We start from the raw sequence: 18,630 nt of genomic DNA, 5'->3' as shown, positions 1-18,630 counted from the left end.
TGTTCTTAACCCATGTTTGACTTCGACCATGTTCGAATCCGCATATGGTTTTCTTGTACCAACGCCATCAAATGTAATGAACCGCTTGTGAGACATCACCACACGTATCCCAGTGTGTTCTTAACCCACGTTTGACTCCGACCATGTTCGAATCCCCAAATGGTTTGGTTGTACCAACGCCGTTAAATGTAATAAACCGCTTGTGCGACATCATGACATGTGTCCCAGTGTATTCTTAACCCATGTTTGACTTCGACCATGTTCGAATCCGTACATCGTTTGCTTGTACCTGCTCCGTCTAAAGATAGTCACCGTTTGCAGGACATTGCCGCTACCAAATTGGCGTGTGCCACAGTTTCACAGAGTGGACTAAATGCCGACCTCCATATTCTGATCCGCAAATGGTTTGCAAATGGTTTGCTTTTAACAACGCTGTCAAAAATAAGGTACCGTAGCAATTGGCAATTGAGAAATGAAGAATCAAGTCAGCGAGTCTGACCACCCGATCCGATTAGTCGCCTCCTGTGACAAGCATAGTTGCCTCTTGAGACAAGCATCGGTTGAAAAAGGCCAATTCTAATTCTGGTCGTCAAGGGTAGTACACATAATATTGAACAAGGCTGTGGAGAACGCTAGGGTATCTGCATAGCCAGTGAATGGGGGTTTATAGTAGATTTATGAGGCGCTTCCTTCAGTATTTGTACTCAAGTCTGATTTTTTTACTTAAATCGAATAATACCACACCAAGCAGTGGTGCTTTCAGTATGCAACCCAGGACAAAATGAGCTGCATATAGTCTCAAAGTTTCATGCAAACTTTCAATAGTTTCTGTTAAGAACCTTACAAGCAATGATCTTAAAAGTAAAATTTCGGTGAAAAAAATGATCAAAATCAAAATCCAATATGGCCGCAACTACAAAAGATATCGAAAAACGGCTATGCCTATTTGTTGTGTTCTGTATGGAGACAATTCACAGAAAGTTTGAAATCATTTCATGCAGTGGATTCAGAGGAGATAGTATTTGAAGACAGGTGCCCAAAAAACCCTTGGAAAACCTTGAATCCAATATGGCTGCCAAACCACGTGACCAATGACCAAAGTCAAAGAACAAAAAATATCAAGCAACTGAAGCAGTAGATACATGCAAGGTTTGAAAGTAAACGGGCAAACGGTTGTGGAGCAACAGGGCAAAATATATCGTCAAAAAATACTTGTTTTTCAGTTATCTGCCCTTGGCCTTTGGGCCTACGGCCTTGGGATTTTGGCGGGCACTAGTACCCAACGGTCTACAAACACACACAACATTTGAACAAAATCGAGCTAGTGGTTATTTTGCTAGGGCAGGTACAAAAATCGGCGGAATAATAAATAATAATAATAATAATAAATAATAATAATAATAATAATAATAAATCGAACGATTACAATAGGGCTCTACAGCCTTTCGGCTTGGAGCCCTAATAATAGGTCAATGTACGTTGGAAATGAATATTTAGGCGATTGGTAAAGCCTCGTGTTGGTACTGTAGGAAGTATATGTGCGAACCACGGGATACGCTTTTCCTAACACCACGGTGCACGTACAAAAGCACGGTGAAATCAACCCACTTGCATCACACGGGCAATCTCATCAAATCAGATCTATTGCTCTGGTACGATACCTCTCTGCATGTAGATCTGAAGTAATCAACCAATCAGTGTCGAGGATTCTAACTTTTCCGTACGAGTGATCAAATAATTCAAAGATCATCTCAGCATCTCGAAACCAACTGAAACTACAAATTCAGAGGGTAGAAAATATAGCGGAACTATTACATTGTTGTGGACAGTTCATACATGCTCTTGTTTCCGAGTGCCGTGTCCTGCACACCCTTAAAAGGGGGTTCCATCGAAGAAACGTGTGTTCGGTGTGGATTTTCATAAGTACAAATAAATGTTTCCAAATCGTAGAGGTTTAAACTCGTTTAAGAAAGCTGACAGCTGATTGGCTTAAGAAGCCAAGCAGGCTTCATTCAGATTGGGCTATCAACGTTCACGGAATGTCCACCCAACGTAGAGAGTATTTATGTAATAGATAATGACTTGAACCGGCGACTGAGTTCTCGCATATCAGCATAGACATCTTTGTATATTATTATTATATAAGGTCATCGACCGTCTCCGTGTCCTAGTGGTAGAGCGTCCACCTTGAGAGCGGAAGGTCCAGGGTTCGATCGCCGGCCGCGTCATACCAAAAGACGTTAAAAGATGGTAGTTGTTGTTGAGGGGGAATTAAGGGGCTAAAACAAGGACTGGTCGGCTCGGAGTCCGTATACTGTTGTGAGTAGGGTATTCATGTTAAACTGCGGCATGGTATCTCAGTGTGCTAGCATTATAAATCAACATCAGTCCGAACTAGTACACGCAGCCACACACACACAAACACACACACACACACACACATACACACACACACACACACACACACACACACACACACATGCATTCACGTTGCTTTATAAGTGCAATATTTAATCTTAGACGCCACGTTAAACCACATCTCACCTCACCTTATATTAGGTCATCAAATAAACGCGAAAAGGTCCTTTGATAATATATCACTGCTAAGAACGGACTTCGTTGAACGATTCCGTTAAAATCATAAGCGTGTGTTTATGAATCGCCTTCATATATTGATGGTGCCAAGTGTTCGCGAAAAGGTGAGCATATCCTGCCCACCCACCACTGGCATCCGTGAATATTTTCGGATAAGATACTTCAGTTGTTGCTATACCCCGTACCTTTTCCTACATATGATGACAACTCCAGCGACGATTACGACAGCACAGACGGCGACGACGACAGCAAGTGCAATGGTGGGCGTGCTCAGTCCATTTCCTGTCTGACCGGAAGCTGTCAGCTTGGTGGCCGTACAAATAGGGTCTAAAATAGACAATGGTGCAAATGTACTTTCTGATTCTAGTCTGACGATTTTACCTTCCACCTTCCGTCAGTTTGTCGTAACATGGTTTACAGGGAACTGGTCCACTGGCTATGTGCAAGAGCTAAGGTTTATAAATATCACGTCATTAATATTTATATCAGTGTTCCTGGGCTTTACCTCGTGGTGATTCCGGATCGGATCTTGTCACAAGTAACCTTTATTTGGCGGCAGAGGAGACTAAATGAATTGGGTGTTGAACATGGAGACTTGGTACTGGATGACGTGTGACGTTGAACTTTTTTACAGTATAACACCACACCACAGTACACAATATGTAACACCATGTATAATGTAATGTTATTACTGTACAGCCTCACAGTATGTAACACCATGTCTACTGTAATGTTATTACAGTACATCCTCACAGTATCTAACACCATGTAGCATGTACTGTTATTCCAGTACACCTAGACGTTATGTAACATCATGTAACATGTACTGTTATTACGGTACACCTAGACGGTATGTAACACCATGTAGCATGTACTGTTACTACAGTACACCCTCACAGTATGTAACACCAGGTCATATGTAAAGTTATTACAGTACAGCCTCACAGTATGTAACACCAGGTCATATGTAAAGTTATTACAGTACACCCTCACAGTATGTAACACCAGGTCATATGTAAAGTTATTACAGTACACCCTCACAGTATGTAACACCAAGCGGCATGTACTGTTATTACAGTACACCTAGACGGTATTTCACACCATGTAGCATGTACTGTTATTACAGTACACCCTCACAGTATGTAACACCATGTCATATGTAATGCTATTACCTTACAGCCTCACAGTATGTAACACCATGTCACAAGTACTTTTATTACAGTACACCTAGACGGTATATAACACAATGTAGCATGTACTGTTACTACAGTACACCCTCACAGTATGTAACACCATGTAGCACGTACTGTTATTACAGTACACCTAGACCGTATGTAACACCATGTGATATGTACTGTTATTACAGTACAGCCTCACAGTATGTAATACAATGTAGGACGTACTGTTATTACAGTACACCTAGACGGTATGTAACACCATGTAGCATGTAATGTTATTACAGTACAGCCTCACAGTATGTAACACCATCTAGCATGTACTGTAATTGCTGTACAGCCTCACAGCATGTAACACCATGTAGCACGTACTGTTATTACAGTACACCTAGACGGTATATAACACCATGTAGCACGTACTGTTATTACAGTACACCTAGACGGTATGTAACACCATGTAGCACGTACTGTTATTACAGTACACCTAGACGGTATGTAACACCATGTAGCATGTACTGTTATTACAGTACACCTAGACGGTATGTAACACCATGTAGCACGTACTGTTATTACAGTACACCTAGACGGTATGTAACACCATGTAGCACGTACAATTATTACAGTACACCTAGACGGTATGTAACACCATGTAGCACGTACTGTTATTACAGTACACCTAGACGGTATATAACACCATGTAGCACGTACTGTTATTACAGTACACCTAGACGGTATGTAACACCATGTAGCACGTACTGTTATTACAGTACACCTAGACGGTATGTAACACCATGTAGCATGTACTGTTATTACAGTACAGCCTCACAGTATGTAACACCATCTAGCATGTACTGTAATTGCTGTACAGCCTCACAGCATGTAACACCATGTAGCACGTACTGTTATTACAGTACACCTAGACGGTATATAACACCATGTAGCACGTACTGTTATTACAGTACACCTAGACGGTATATAACACCATGTAGCACGTACTGTTATTACAGTACACCTAGACGGTATGTAACACCATGTAGCACGTACTGTTATTACAGTACACCTAGACGGTATGTAACACCATGTAGCACGTACTGTTATTACAGTACACCTAGACGGTATGTAACACCATGTAGCATGTACTGTTATTACAGTACAGCCTCACAGTATGTAACACCATCTAGCATGTACTGTAATTGCTGTACAGCCTCACAGCATGTAACACCATGTAGCACGTACTGTTATTACAGTACACCTAGACGGTATATAACACCATGTAGCACGTACTGTTATTACAGTACACCTAGACGGTATGTAACACCATGTAGCACGTACTGTTATTACAGTACACCTAGACGGTATGTAACACCATGTAGCACGTACTGTTCTTACAGTACACCTAGACGGTATGTAACACCATGTAGCACGTACTGTTATTACAGAACACCTAGACGGTATGTAACACCATGTAGCATGTAATGTTATTACAGTACATCCTCACAGTATGTAACACCATCTAGCATGTACTGTAATTGCTGTACAGCCTCACAGCATGTAACACCATGTAGCACGTACTGTTATTACAGTACACCTAGACGGTATATAACACCATGTAGCACGTACTGTTATTACAGTACACCTAGACGGTATGTAACACCATGTAGCACGTACTGTTATTACAGTACACCTAGACGGTATGTAACACCATGTAGCACGTACTGTTATTACAGTACACCTAGACGGTATGTAACACCATGTAGCACGTACTGTTATTACAGTACACCTAGACGGTATATAACACCATGTAGCACGTACTGTTATTACAGTACACCTAGACGGTATGTAACACCATGTAGCATGTAATGTTATTACAGTACAGCCTCACAGTATGTAACACCATCTAGCATGTACTGTAATTGCTGTACAGCCTCACAGCATGTAACACCATGTAGCACGTACTGTTATTACAGTACACCTAGACGGTATATAACACCATGTAGCACGTACTGTTATTACAGTACACCTAGACGGTATGTAACACCATGTAGCACGTACTGGTATTACAGTACACCTAGACGGTATGTAACACCATGTAGCATGTACTGTTATTACAGTACACCTAGACGGTATGTAACACCATGTAGCACGTACTGTTATTACAGTACACCTAGACGGTATGTAACACCATGTAGCACGTACTGTTCTTACAGTACACCTAGACGGTATGTAACACCATGTAGCACGTACTGTTATTACAGTACACCTAGACGGTATGTAACACCATGTAGCATGTAATGTTATTACAGTACAGCCTCACAGTATGTAACACCATCTAGCATGTACTGTAATTGCTGTACAGCCTCACAGCATGTAACACCATGTAGCACGTACTGTTATTACAGTACACCTAGACGGTATATAACACCATGTAGCACGTACTGTTATTACAGTACACCTAGACGGTATGTAACACCATGTAGCACGTACTGGTATTACAGTACACCTAGACGGTATGTAACACCATGTAGCATGTACTGTTATTACAGTACACCTAGACGGTATGTAACACCATGTAGCACGTACTGTTATTACAGTACACCTAGACGGTATGTAACACCATGTAGCACGTACTGTTATTACAGTACACCTAGACGGTATATAACACCATGTAGCACGTACTGTTATTACAGTACACCTAGACGGTATGTAACACCATGTAGCATGTAATGTTATTACAGTACAGCCTCACAGTATGTAACACCATCTAGCATGTACTGTAATTGCTGTACAGCCTCACAGCATGTAACACCATGTAGCACGTACTGTTATTACAGTACACCTAGACGGTATATAACACCATGTAGCACGTACTGTTATTACAGTACACCTAGACGGTATGTAACACCATGTAGCACGTACTGTTATTACAGTACACCTAGACGGTATGTAACACCATGTAGCACGTACTGTTATTACAGTACACCTAGACGGTATGTAACACCATGTAGCATGTACTGTAATTGCTGTACAGCCTCACAGCATGTAACACCATGTAGCACGTACTGTTATTACAGTACACCTAGACGGTATATAACACCATGTAGCACGTACTGTTATTACAGTACACCTAGACGGTATGTAACACCATGTAGCACGTACTGTTATTACAGTACACCTAGACGGTATGTAACACCATGTAGCATGTAATGTTATTACAGTACAGCCTCACAGTATGTAACACCATCTAGCATGTACTGTAATTGCTGTACAGCCTCACAGCATGTAACACCATGTAGCACGTACTGTTATTACAGTACACCTAGACGGTATATAACACCATGTAGCACGTACTGTTATTACAGTACACCTAGACGGTATGTAACACCATGTAGCACGTACTGGTATTACAGTACACCTAGACGGTATGTAACACCATGTAGCACGTACTGTTATTACAGTACACCTAGACGGTATGTAACACCATGTAGCACGTACTGTTATTACAGTACACCTAGACGGTATGTAACACCATGTAGCACGTACTGTTCTTACAGTACACCTAGACGGTATGTAACACCATGTAGCACGTACTGTTATTACAGTACACCTAGACGGTATGTAACACCATGTAGCACGTACTGTTATTACAGTACACCTAGACGGTATATAACACCATGTAGCACGTACTGTTATTACAGTACACCTAGACGGTATGTAACACCATGTAGCATGTACTGTTATTACAGTACAGCCTCACAGTATGTAACACCATCTAGCATGTACTGTAATTGCTGTACAGCCTCACAGCATGTAACACCATGTAGCACGTACTGTTATTACAGTACACCTAGACGGTATATAACACCATGTAGCACGTACTGTTATTACAGTACACCTAGACGGTATGTAACACCATGTAGCACGTACTGTTATTACAGTACACCTAGACGGTATGTAACACCATGTAGCATGTACTGTTATTACAGTACACCTAGACGGTATGTAACACCATGTAGCACGTACTGTTATTACAGTACACCTAGACGGTATATAACACCATGTAGCACGTACTGTTATTACAGTACACCTAGACGGTATATAACACCATGTAGCACGTACTGTTATTACAGTACACCTAGACGGTATGTAACACCATGTAGCACGTACTGTTATTACAGTACACCTAGACGGTATGTAACACCATGTAGCACGTACTGTTATTACAGTACACCTAGACGGTATGTAACACCATGTAACATGAGTTCAACACATATGACAATTGTAATGAACCTGTGCCTCTTGTCCAGTTAGCCTCATTGGTATGTGGGTCACACAGCTGACACTTGTCGCCTGGCATCCTGTCGCCCTCCCGGTAGCAGGCACCACTGATGAGGCACGTGGCAGCCTGTGTGGACACATGCAACGCCTTGGTCAACACTCTCTTTCTTCGCATTTTCGAAGATGGAACAATAGTTTGTTATTCGTTTATCAGGGGCGGATTAGATATCCATGCAGTGTGGAGTGCTTTGGTAAATAGTGTCGTCAATGAAATTCCACCCCGATACGTCCCCCCCCCCCCCTCTCTCTCTCTCTCTCTCTCTCTCTCTCTCTCTCTCTCTCTCTCTCTCTCTCTCACGCACACATACACACACACTATATATATATATATATATATAGTAATCCATATACAAGTAATCTATATGATATGTACACTTCGTCAAAAGTATCCCGCCACCAAGATTTAAATAATCAGAAAAATAATGGGCAAGGAGAAGCTGGGAAGCGAAACAAATGCAATCAGAAATGTAACATAATGTCATTTAAGATGTTATGATTACGAATAAGAGGACAAATTAACTTTATTCGCCAGCGACTACAAGGACAGCAATTGGGATAAAGAGAGGCCGTGTAAGTATTGTAACTGTCAGGAATGAGATGGACAGATCCACACGTACGTGTCTGAGTAACGTTGTATCCGTGTAAATCATTATCTGGTGTTACCACCCCATACACGGATTACCTCCACAATATGTCTCCTCTTGCTCCAAATCAGACGCCTGGTCCTCAACTGTGGGATGTGTTGCCATTCATCGCGCAATATTTGGGTCAATTCTTGGAGATTCTGTACTGAAGAAGAGTCCCTGGCCCCCTACCCTACATCCCACCGGATCCCATAGATGCCCGATTGGATTCAGGTCTGGGCTTCGAGACGGCCATGGCCGAGTCTCCATGGCGTTTTTTTCTAGAAATGGTCAGTCATAGCTCGTGCTCGGTGGGGTCGGGCATTGTTGTCCATGAAGACAGGACGTGTGGCAAGTGCATGGTTATCAAAATGAGGCACACAACAAAACTAATCTGTTATCTTGATTCCTTTGTCTATTGAATGTCCCCTGAACTGTGACCAGATCAAGTTTGCAATCAAAGGGGAAACATGCCCCATGCCATCACTGCCCTGCTGTTTCCTGGATGTTGTGCTGAGGATAAGATGTTCTCCTTTGCCTCAAGACACGACCATCAGTTGGGTGCAATACAATCCAACTCGCGTCAATCCAACGAATCTTTCTGAATGACCTCAACATCCAGGGGGTTGACACAAGACGAAACATTCCCTCATGTGATTTGTTATACCCCTGACATATAATGACGGGGGGGGGGGGGGGGGGGGGGGGGGTATAGCCATCAGAATGTCCGTCTGTCCGTCCGTCCGTAATCATTGTTTGTCCGGAGCATATTTCCCAAACCGTACAACCTAGCTTCACAAAACTTACACTTACCAATCAGGCTTAGTAGTAGTGCCTTTTGCTATTTAGAGATTTTTAGAATTTTTTAGTTTTGTCGTTTTCATAGAAATATGATGAAACAAGAAAGAAGTGAGCAAAGCTCACATACCCCCGCAATCCCCGCTGGGAAAAAACAAATAGTAAATAGTTTGTTAATTAATGAAATATTACATATTTCTCACTGATTTTAACTTCAATGTTTTAAAAACTAAGATTGAGTTCCAGTGACAAAATACATGGATCGTACACAAACTCTACCCAAAATTTATGTTTCACCATGATTCCATGGAAACGGCAAAAGTAAAAAAATTCAGAATCTTTAAACTAGCAAAAGGTACAAGTACTCATTGTGGTAAATGTGTGTAGCAAGCTTGATGAAGCTAGGATGCATAGTTAAAAAGATATGGGCCGTACAAAACACCCACCCTAAAAGTTTAAGTTTCTTAATATGTTCATGGAAAGGGCAAAAATTAAAAAGTTCAGAATCTTCGAACTAGCAAAAGGCACAAATACTCATTGTGGTAAATGTGTGTAGCAAGTTGGTGAAGCTAGGGTGCATGGCTAAAAAGATATGGGCCGTACAAAGCACCCACCCTAAAAGTAAAGTTTCTAATGTTTCCATGGAAACGGCAAAAATTAAAAAATTCTGAATCTTCAAACTAGCAAAAGGCACAAGTACTCATTGTGGTTAATGTGTGTAAAATGTGTGGTGAAGCTAGGGTGCATAGTTAAAAAGATATAGGTCGTACAAAACACCCACCCTAAAAGTTTAAGTTTCTTAATGTGTCCGTGGAAACGCCAAAACTCAAAAAGTTCAGAATCTTCAAACTAGCAAAAGGCACAAGTACTCATTGTGGTTAATGTGTGTAAAACGTTTGGTGAAGCTAGGGTGCATGGTTAAAAAGTTATGGGCCGTACAAAACACCTAACCTAAAAGTTTAAGTTTCTGATGTTTCCATGGAAACGGCAAAAATTAAAAAATTCAGAATCTTCAAACTAGCAAAAGGCACAAGTACTCATTGTGGTTAGTGTGTGTAGAACGTTTGGTGAAGCTAGGGTGCATAGTTAAAAAGATACAGGCCGTACAAAACACCCACCCTAAAAGTTTAAGTTTCTTAATGTTTCCATGGAAACGCCAAAAATTAAAAAGTTCAGAATCTTCAAACTAGCAAAAGGCACATGTACTCATTGTGGTAAATGTGTGCAGCAAGTTTGGTGAAGCTAGGGTGCATGGTTAAAAAGTTATGGGCCGTACAAAAGCTCGGACGGAATGACGGACGGACGGATGGACGGACGGAAGGACGGGCGAACGGAACGCTAAATACCCCCGACTTACTTCGTAAACGGGGGTATAATTAGGAAATTTAACGGTAGTGCTTTTGTCCGTAGCATATTTCCGAAACCGTACAACCTAGCTTCACAAAACTTGGTACACTCTACAATCAGGTTCAGTAGTAGTGCCTTTTGCTATTTTTAGATTTTATGAATTTATTATTTTTGTCGTTTCCATGGAAATATTATGAACTTAAGAAATTTGAGGGTAGTGCTCTTGTCCGGAGCATATTTCCTAAACCGTACAACCTAGCTTCACAAAACTTGGTACACGTACAATGTACCAATCTGGCTCAGTAGTAGTGCCTTTTGGTATTTAGAGATTTTTAGAATTTATTATTTTTGTCGTTTCCATGGAAATATTATGAACTTAAGAAATTTGAGGGTAGTGCTCTTGTCCGGAGCATATTTCCTAAACCGTACAACCTAGCTTCACAAAACTTGGTACACGTACAATGTACCAATCTGGCTCAGTAGTAGTGCCTTTTGGTATTTAGAGATTTTTAGAATTTTTTATGTTTGTCGTTTCCATGGAAATATGATGAAATTAGGAAATTTGAGGGTAGTGCTCTTGTCCGGAGCATATTTCCTAAACCGTACAACCTAGCTTCCCAAAACTTGGTACACTTACCAACCAGGCTCAGTAGAAGTGGCTTTTGCTATTTAGAGATTTTTAGAATCTTTTATGTTTGTCGTTTCCATGGAAATATTATGAACTTCGGACATTTGAGGGTACTGCTCTTGTCCAGAGCATATTTTCTAAACCGTACAACCTAGCTTCGCAAAACTTTGTACACTTAACAATCTGGCTCAGTAGAAGTGCCTTTTGCTATTAAGAGTTTTTTAGAATTTTATATTTTTGTCGTTTCCATGGAAATATGATGAAATTAGGAAATTTGAGGGTAGTGCTCTTGTCCGGACCATATCTCCCGAACCATACAACGTAGCTTCTCAAAAGTTTTTACACCTTTCAAGCAGGTTATGTAGTGGTGCCTTTGCTATTAACAGATTTTTTCTTTTCTTCAGTTCAAATTGAAAATTGAGGAACTTAGGGTAATGTCCTCGTCTGGAGCATATCTTCTAAACCATGCGACAGAGATTCACCAAACTTTATGCACATATCAATCATGTTCACTAGTAGTGCAGTTTGTTATTTATAGATTTTAATCTTTTTAATTTGTAGCCCCTGACATTTGAGATCATCAGAAAGTGAGCTACATGAACCAATATTTAATAACCTTCATAATATTTCTGGTTTGGGCATCAGGCGAAAAGATTTCCTTGCCAATCTAAATACATTTGAAGGTACACACAGTTTACCGACATGCCACGTCGTGGGGATATGTCATCTTCGGATGACTCTTGTTGTTCGTTTGTTTTGTTGTTGTTGTTTTTGTTGTTATTTGTTGTTTGATATGACATGCCAGTTTGGTGCATACCAATGATTTGCCATCTTTGAGTTTCTGGGATAGTACGCTCAGGCACTTCACTTACAGTCGTTCCAAAGACAGACTTTGAAATGGGTAGAATTTTCTTCAAACTTAACAACAGTAAAGTGAATTTTCTGTTCATCAAACATGAGTTTCTCTATAGAGACCCATTATGTGTGCATACGGCTCGCATAAATGCACAATTAGGTTGGGCAGATAAGGTGGCTACCATTCTACAGGCAGATGATGTGTCAACACAGAGTGTACCATTAGAGTCCCTACATTGTAAATGAACTCCCAATTTCACGTCAAATTTGGTGGTGCTATACTTGGAAATGGTACATGTTGTCAATGATAGGAAGGTATATCTCAATAAAATAAAACTAGGCCTATGCGTTTTATGTCTGCTTACAAACCTTTCTACTACATGAAGCTTCAGTTCCCTCCTCATTGATGTCACATGTATGACAGTCATCATACACAACATGGAGATAGGTCTGGTCACTGCGCCGCTGACCGTTGTTACTGACCGCTACCCTGGCGCTGTGAGGGGGTCTGGGGAGGGTACATACTACCTGGTACATGCTGAGGAACGTGGCTGGGGCGGGGATCCACTGGTCAGTCACCACCACGTGGGATGTCACCTGCGTAAGGGAAGTCACGAGAAGGGGAGTTATTTGTAAATGAAAGCCATTAAACTATTGCTGACACTGATTCCTCTGTAACTCCAATTAGAGAATGAAACTAGTGTTTTTAAGTTAGAAGTTAGAAACATGTACAATTATCGCCATTCTATCATGACAGAATGACAAAACAAACGCGAACTCTGGCCACATCGGAAATGAATAGGGTTGTGTATTTTCAGTAGGTTGAAAGGGCGAATTCAGACATCGGTTAAGATTGGTTTTATAAATTGCATACATAATTGTCAAGCTGTGTTGATGTTAGTGAGTTATACAATGCACCCTCAATGTATCTGTTGGTCCAGTGTTCAGCCTAGTACATATTGCCACACTTGCTGTAACTAATGTAAGCACCGCAACATATTCAGCAACGTTACTAAAGTAATATCCGTATCTGAAATTGTCCAAAGAGCACGTTTGTGAAAGAAGTGCTTTAGAATAAATGTAGTCATGCAGGATTCTATAAAGTAATGGTACAATGTCCTTTTGCCAGTCTTCAACATTCCGAGGTATGTATGCGCCACTTGAACATAGGCAGCCGGTCTCAGGTAGCCGCGACCTTGACACTGGCGTGAAAACGATTTTTATCTTAACCGTCGCCACATTATATACATCATGGCGGAACGAGAAGCTAACAGTGGTGGTTTTCGGGAAGATTTGATAAAATAAATGTGAACGATTTCACCCCTTTTCCAACAGGCTGTGTATATTTTAAAGCTGCCCCACTGCGATGCCCTCTCAGAAAGGTTCAAGTCCGCTCCATTTACCTTTATGGGTTGATAAAAGCAGCTGAGGGTGTAACTGTCGACAAAGTTTAATCCCATGATAGTAATCTGTGAACAGTCCATGTGGTTAATGTTGCAGCCTCCGCTGTCTTCATTCACTGGCAATATGGCTGGTTGGACATCCTTGCTGAGGGAACAGTTCAACCCCGTGTACCCATCCTCGCATACACACGCACCTGAAACAATAGGTAGAGAGTGAGTGAGTTGGTCTTGGTGGATGGGGACATCATACACATCTTCCCGAGGCAAGTGAGTTAATTGACTATAAAGTCCACTTTCCACACTTGCCGAACTAGGCTGAAATTATGGAGTTATATTTTGGCTGGACTAACGAGTCTATGCAGAGTCCAAGCAAAAACGCGTAACGAAATCGACATCCGGTTCGTAAACTGCCGTGCAGATTTCGGTCGTTTGAAGGATTTGCAAAACATGTGTACCGTCAGGTTAGCTTCAACAGAATTTTTCCAAATCTTTTCATGATTTTATTTGCTCACCTGATTTGATGCACTTAGCAAAGTAAGACCCGCTTTATTACAATATAAATCTTGATTATCGATCAGATCGTTTTCACTGGGCGCCGCCATTTTGTTTGGAGCAAATGCAAGTGATATAAGAGGGGGAATATGATTGGTCAATAGGAGGGACACAGAAGGAACATAACTCGTAATATCAACGGTGGCGCTACGATCGAGCCCAGAAATTCCAGCCTAGTTCGGTAAGGATGGAAACTTGACTTTTACAGTCAGTTAACTTCATTGCCTCGGGAGACACATCATACAACCATCTGCATGGCAGCGATTAGAGAAATAGTGGATTACAAGGGATACGAAAATAGTCCTACATTACGTTCATAACATATCATACTACTACTGCTTCTATTACTGCTCTTATTTTATCTGAAACAAACATGCGACATATCGAGCACTTGTGTCATGTGTTAACGTGTGTGATAAATACAACATGTATAAGGGTTATGTCTTTTATTTCATCAAATAAACATACCTGTTTGTACCCACGCGCTGCCGGTGTCTTAGTCCACGGGGCTGTAAGAAAGTCTCACCTTCTGAGCAGTTGCCATGGATACATTCGGTAGGGCAGAGGTTAGTCATGATGTCCTTTGGTATATTCTCCCAAATAGTGGAGTTGTCTGCTCCATTCCACATACTAACATTGCGCTCTGCCTCACTGATACACCTGGTTACTATATCGTCCAAATGAGACTGTGCCCACTCCGTTTCACCTGTTGCCTGGAGAGGATAGAATAGTTTATACTCTACACACTTCGCATATTCTAACAGACCCGTGAATAGGGTACAGAATGTGTCTTCAGTAACCCATGCTTGCCGTAAAAGGCGACTTACGGGAGCGGGTGGTCAGACTCGCTGACCTGGATGATGCATGTCATCGTATCCCAATTGTTTGGATAGATGCCCATGATGTCATGAGTTCGACGTTAAACAACAAACAAATATTTCCTAACACATGTATAAGGAATCTAATTAGGAAGGAAATTAAAAGGTTATCATCTTTAATCTCAAATTGGGACAAATGAATTCAATCACATTTATAATACATGGCATTTTAGATGTGTGAATTAGTAATTGGACTTTGAGATAGACATAACTTTTCATTTGATATCAGTTTTACATATACATATTACAAAACTCAAAGTCATAATTCGTCAACAAAATAGAAAAAAATAAACATATTTCTTTAATAAACATTGCCACTCTATCAGGGTGTGATGTCATACAATCAACTTAATTCCAAAAGGGTTCTATTATGTACGACATTTGAGCAACGCACTTGCGAGATGTGTATACAAACTTTCATAAAGAAATAAGAAACAGAAAATGACTGATGCAAAGGAAACGATCCCTACTAACTTTCCCCGTTGCCTTGGGAACGCGCCCAAAATAGAAATAATTCTAATAAACCAAAGACACCAGTTCAGCACTTGCCTGATGTGCATACAATGATTCAGAAGCAATGATAAACGACTGACGAATAACAGAAGGCCCTAGTCCAATGTATGCCTGATCTGCATGCACTTTTTAGAATGAAATGATACATGAGGCCCGTTTCTATATGAAAGACAATAAGTGTTCGATGACTTGGCTTGGTCACACAGTCCAAATGTACACTGTCCAGTTCCATGTTTCGCTCAGGACATGATCATCAGTGACACTGACATAGTAACCATCCGACCCTGTATCATTCCTTTGGGAGGTAGTCAGTGACACAGACATAGTTACCACGAGGCCCTGTATTCTTTCCTCTGGGAGGTTAGCTGTGACACGGACATAGTTACCATCATCCCTGTATTCTTTCCTCTGGGAGGTTAGCCATGACACGGACATAGTTACCATCAGACCCTGTATTCTTTCCTTTTGGAGGTTAGCCGTGACACAGACATAGTTACCATCAGACCCTGTATTCTTACTTCTGGGAGGTTAGCCCTGACACACACATGGGACCATCAGACCCTGTATTCTTTCCTCTGGGAGGTTACCCGTGACACAGACATAGTTACCATCAGACCCTGTATTCTTTCCTCTGGGAGGTTAGCCGTGACACAGACATAGTTACCATCAGACCCTGTATTCTTTCCTATGGGAAGTTAGCCGTGACACAGACATAGTTTCAATCAGACCATGTATTCTTTACTCTGGGAGGTTACCCGTGACACAGACATAGTTACCATCAGACCCTGTATTCTTTCCTCTAGGAGGTTAGCAGTGACACAGTCATAGTTACCATCAGACCCTGTATTCTTACTTCTGGGAGGTTAGCCCTGACCCAGACATGGGACCATCAGACCCTGTATTCTTTCCTCTGGGAGGTTACCCGTGACACAGACATAGTTACCACCAGACCCTGTATTCCTTTTTCTGGGAGGTCAGCAGTGACACAGACATAGTTATCATCAGACCCTGTATTCCTTCCTTTTGGAGGTTAGCCGTGACAGACATAGTTACCATCAGACCATGTATTCTTTCCTCTGGGAGGTTAGCTATGACACGGACATAGTAACCATCAGACCCTGTATTCTTTCCTCTGGGAGGTCAGCAGTGACACAGACACAGTTAACTCCAGACCCTGTATTCTTTCCTCTGGGAGGTTACCCGGGACACAGAGACAGTTACCATCAGACTCTGTATTCTTTCCTCTGGTAGAATACCCGTGACACAGATATAGTTACCACCAGACCCTGTATTCTTTATTCTCGGAGGTTTGCCGTGACACAGACATAGTTTCCATCAGACCCTGTATTCTTTACTCTGGGAGGTTACCCATGACACAGACATAGTTACCACCAGACTCTGAATTCCTTCCTTTGGAAGGTTAGCCGTGACACAGACATAGTTACCATCAGACCCTGTATTCTTTCCTCTGGGAGGTTAGCCGTGACACAGACATAGTTACCATCAGGCCCTGTATTCTTTCCTCTGGGAGGTCAGCAGTGACACAGACATAGTTACCATCAGGCCCTGTTTTCTTTACTCTGGAAGGTTAGCCGTGACACAGACATAGTTACCATCAGACCCTGTATTCTTTCCTCTGGGAAGTTAGCCGTGACACAGACATAGTTACCGTCAGACCCTGTATTCTTTCCTCTGGGCGGTTAGCCGTGACACAGACATAGTTTCAATCAGACCCTGTATTCTTTACTCTGGGAGGTTAGACGTGACACAGACATAGTTACCAACAGACCCTGTATTCCTTTTTCTGGGAGGTTAGCCGTGACACAGACATAGTTACCATCAGACCCTGTATTCTTTCCTCTGGGAGGTTAGCCTTGACACAGACATAGTTACCATCAGACCCTGTATTCTTTCCTCTGGGAGGTTAGCCGTGACACAGACATAGTTACCATCAGACCCTGTATTCTTTACTCTGGGAGGTTACCTGGGACACAGACATAGTTACCACCAGACCCTGTATTCTTTACTCTGGGAGGTTAGCCGTGACACAGACATAGTTTCCATCAGACCCTGTATTCTTTACTCTGGGAGGTTACCCATGACACACATAGTTACCACCAGACCCTGAATTCCTTCTTTTGGGAGGTTAGCCGTGACACAGACATAGTTACCATCAGACCCTGTATTCTTTCCTCTGGGAGGTTAGCCGTGACACAGACATAGTTACCATCAGGCCCTGTATTCTTTCCTATGGGAGGTTAGCCGTGACACAGACATAGTTACCACCAGACCCTGTATTCTTTCCTCTGGGAGGTAAGCCGTGACACAGACATAGTTACCATCAGGCCCTGTTTTCTTTACTCTGGAAGGTTAGCCGTGACACAGACATAGTTACCATCAGACCCTGTATTCATTCCTCTGGGAGGTCAGCAGTGACACAGACATAATTACCATCAGACCCTGTATTCTTTCCTCTGGGAGGTCAGCAGTGACACAGACATAGTTATCATCAGACCCTGTATTCTTTCCTTTTGGAGGTTAGCCGTGACAGACATAGTTACCATCAGACCCTGTATTCTTACTTCTGGGAGGTGAACCGTGACACAGACATAGTTACCATCAGACCCTGTATTCTTTCCTCTGGGAGGTCATCAGTGACACAGACATAGTTACCATCAGACCCTATATTCTTTCCTCTGGGAGGTTAGCCGTTACACAGACACAGTTTCCATCAGACCCTGTATTCTTTACTCTGGAAGGTTACCACTGACATATGCATAGTTACCACCAGACCCTGTATTCTTTCCTTTGGGAGGTTAGCCGTGACATAGACATAGTTACCATCAGACCCTGTATTCTTTCCTCTGGGAGGTTAGCCGTGACACAGACATAGTTACCATCAGACCCTGTATTCTTTCCTATGGGAGG

The 18,630-nt window shown here is 41.8% G+C and overlaps 1 protein-coding gene across 1 annotated transcript in view; it reads right to left on the bottom strand.

Moving 5' to 3' along the window:
- Positions 1-18,630, bottom strand: part of LOC139452426 (uncharacterized) — a 147,266-nt gene that overhangs the window by 36,903 nt on the left and 91,733 nt on the right. Inside the window, exons 31-35 of the mRNA XM_071233899.1 lie at positions 14,838-15,024; positions 13,760-13,953; positions 12,726-12,953; positions 8,058-8,172; positions 2,781-2,922 (exon numbers count right to left, since the gene is read on the bottom strand). Coding sequence (XP_071090000.1) covers positions 2,781-2,922; positions 8,058-8,172; positions 12,726-12,953; positions 13,760-13,953; positions 14,838-15,024 — 866 coding nt within the window. The remainder of the gene's footprint in view (positions 1-2,780; positions 2,923-8,057; positions 8,173-12,725; positions 12,954-13,759; positions 13,954-14,837; positions 15,025-18,630) is intronic.

The sequence above is a fragment of the Haliotis cracherodii genome, unplaced genomic scaffold, assembly GCF_022045235.1.
Source record: "Haliotis cracherodii isolate W230 unplaced genomic scaffold, xgHalCrac1.p SCAF_9, whole genome shotgun sequence".
Taxonomy (NCBI): domain Eukaryota; kingdom Metazoa; phylum Mollusca; class Gastropoda; order Lepetellida; family Haliotidae; genus Haliotis; species Haliotis cracherodii.
The sequence above is the reverse complement of the archived record's forward strand: the minus strand, read 5'-3'. Positions and strand labels throughout refer to the sequence as shown.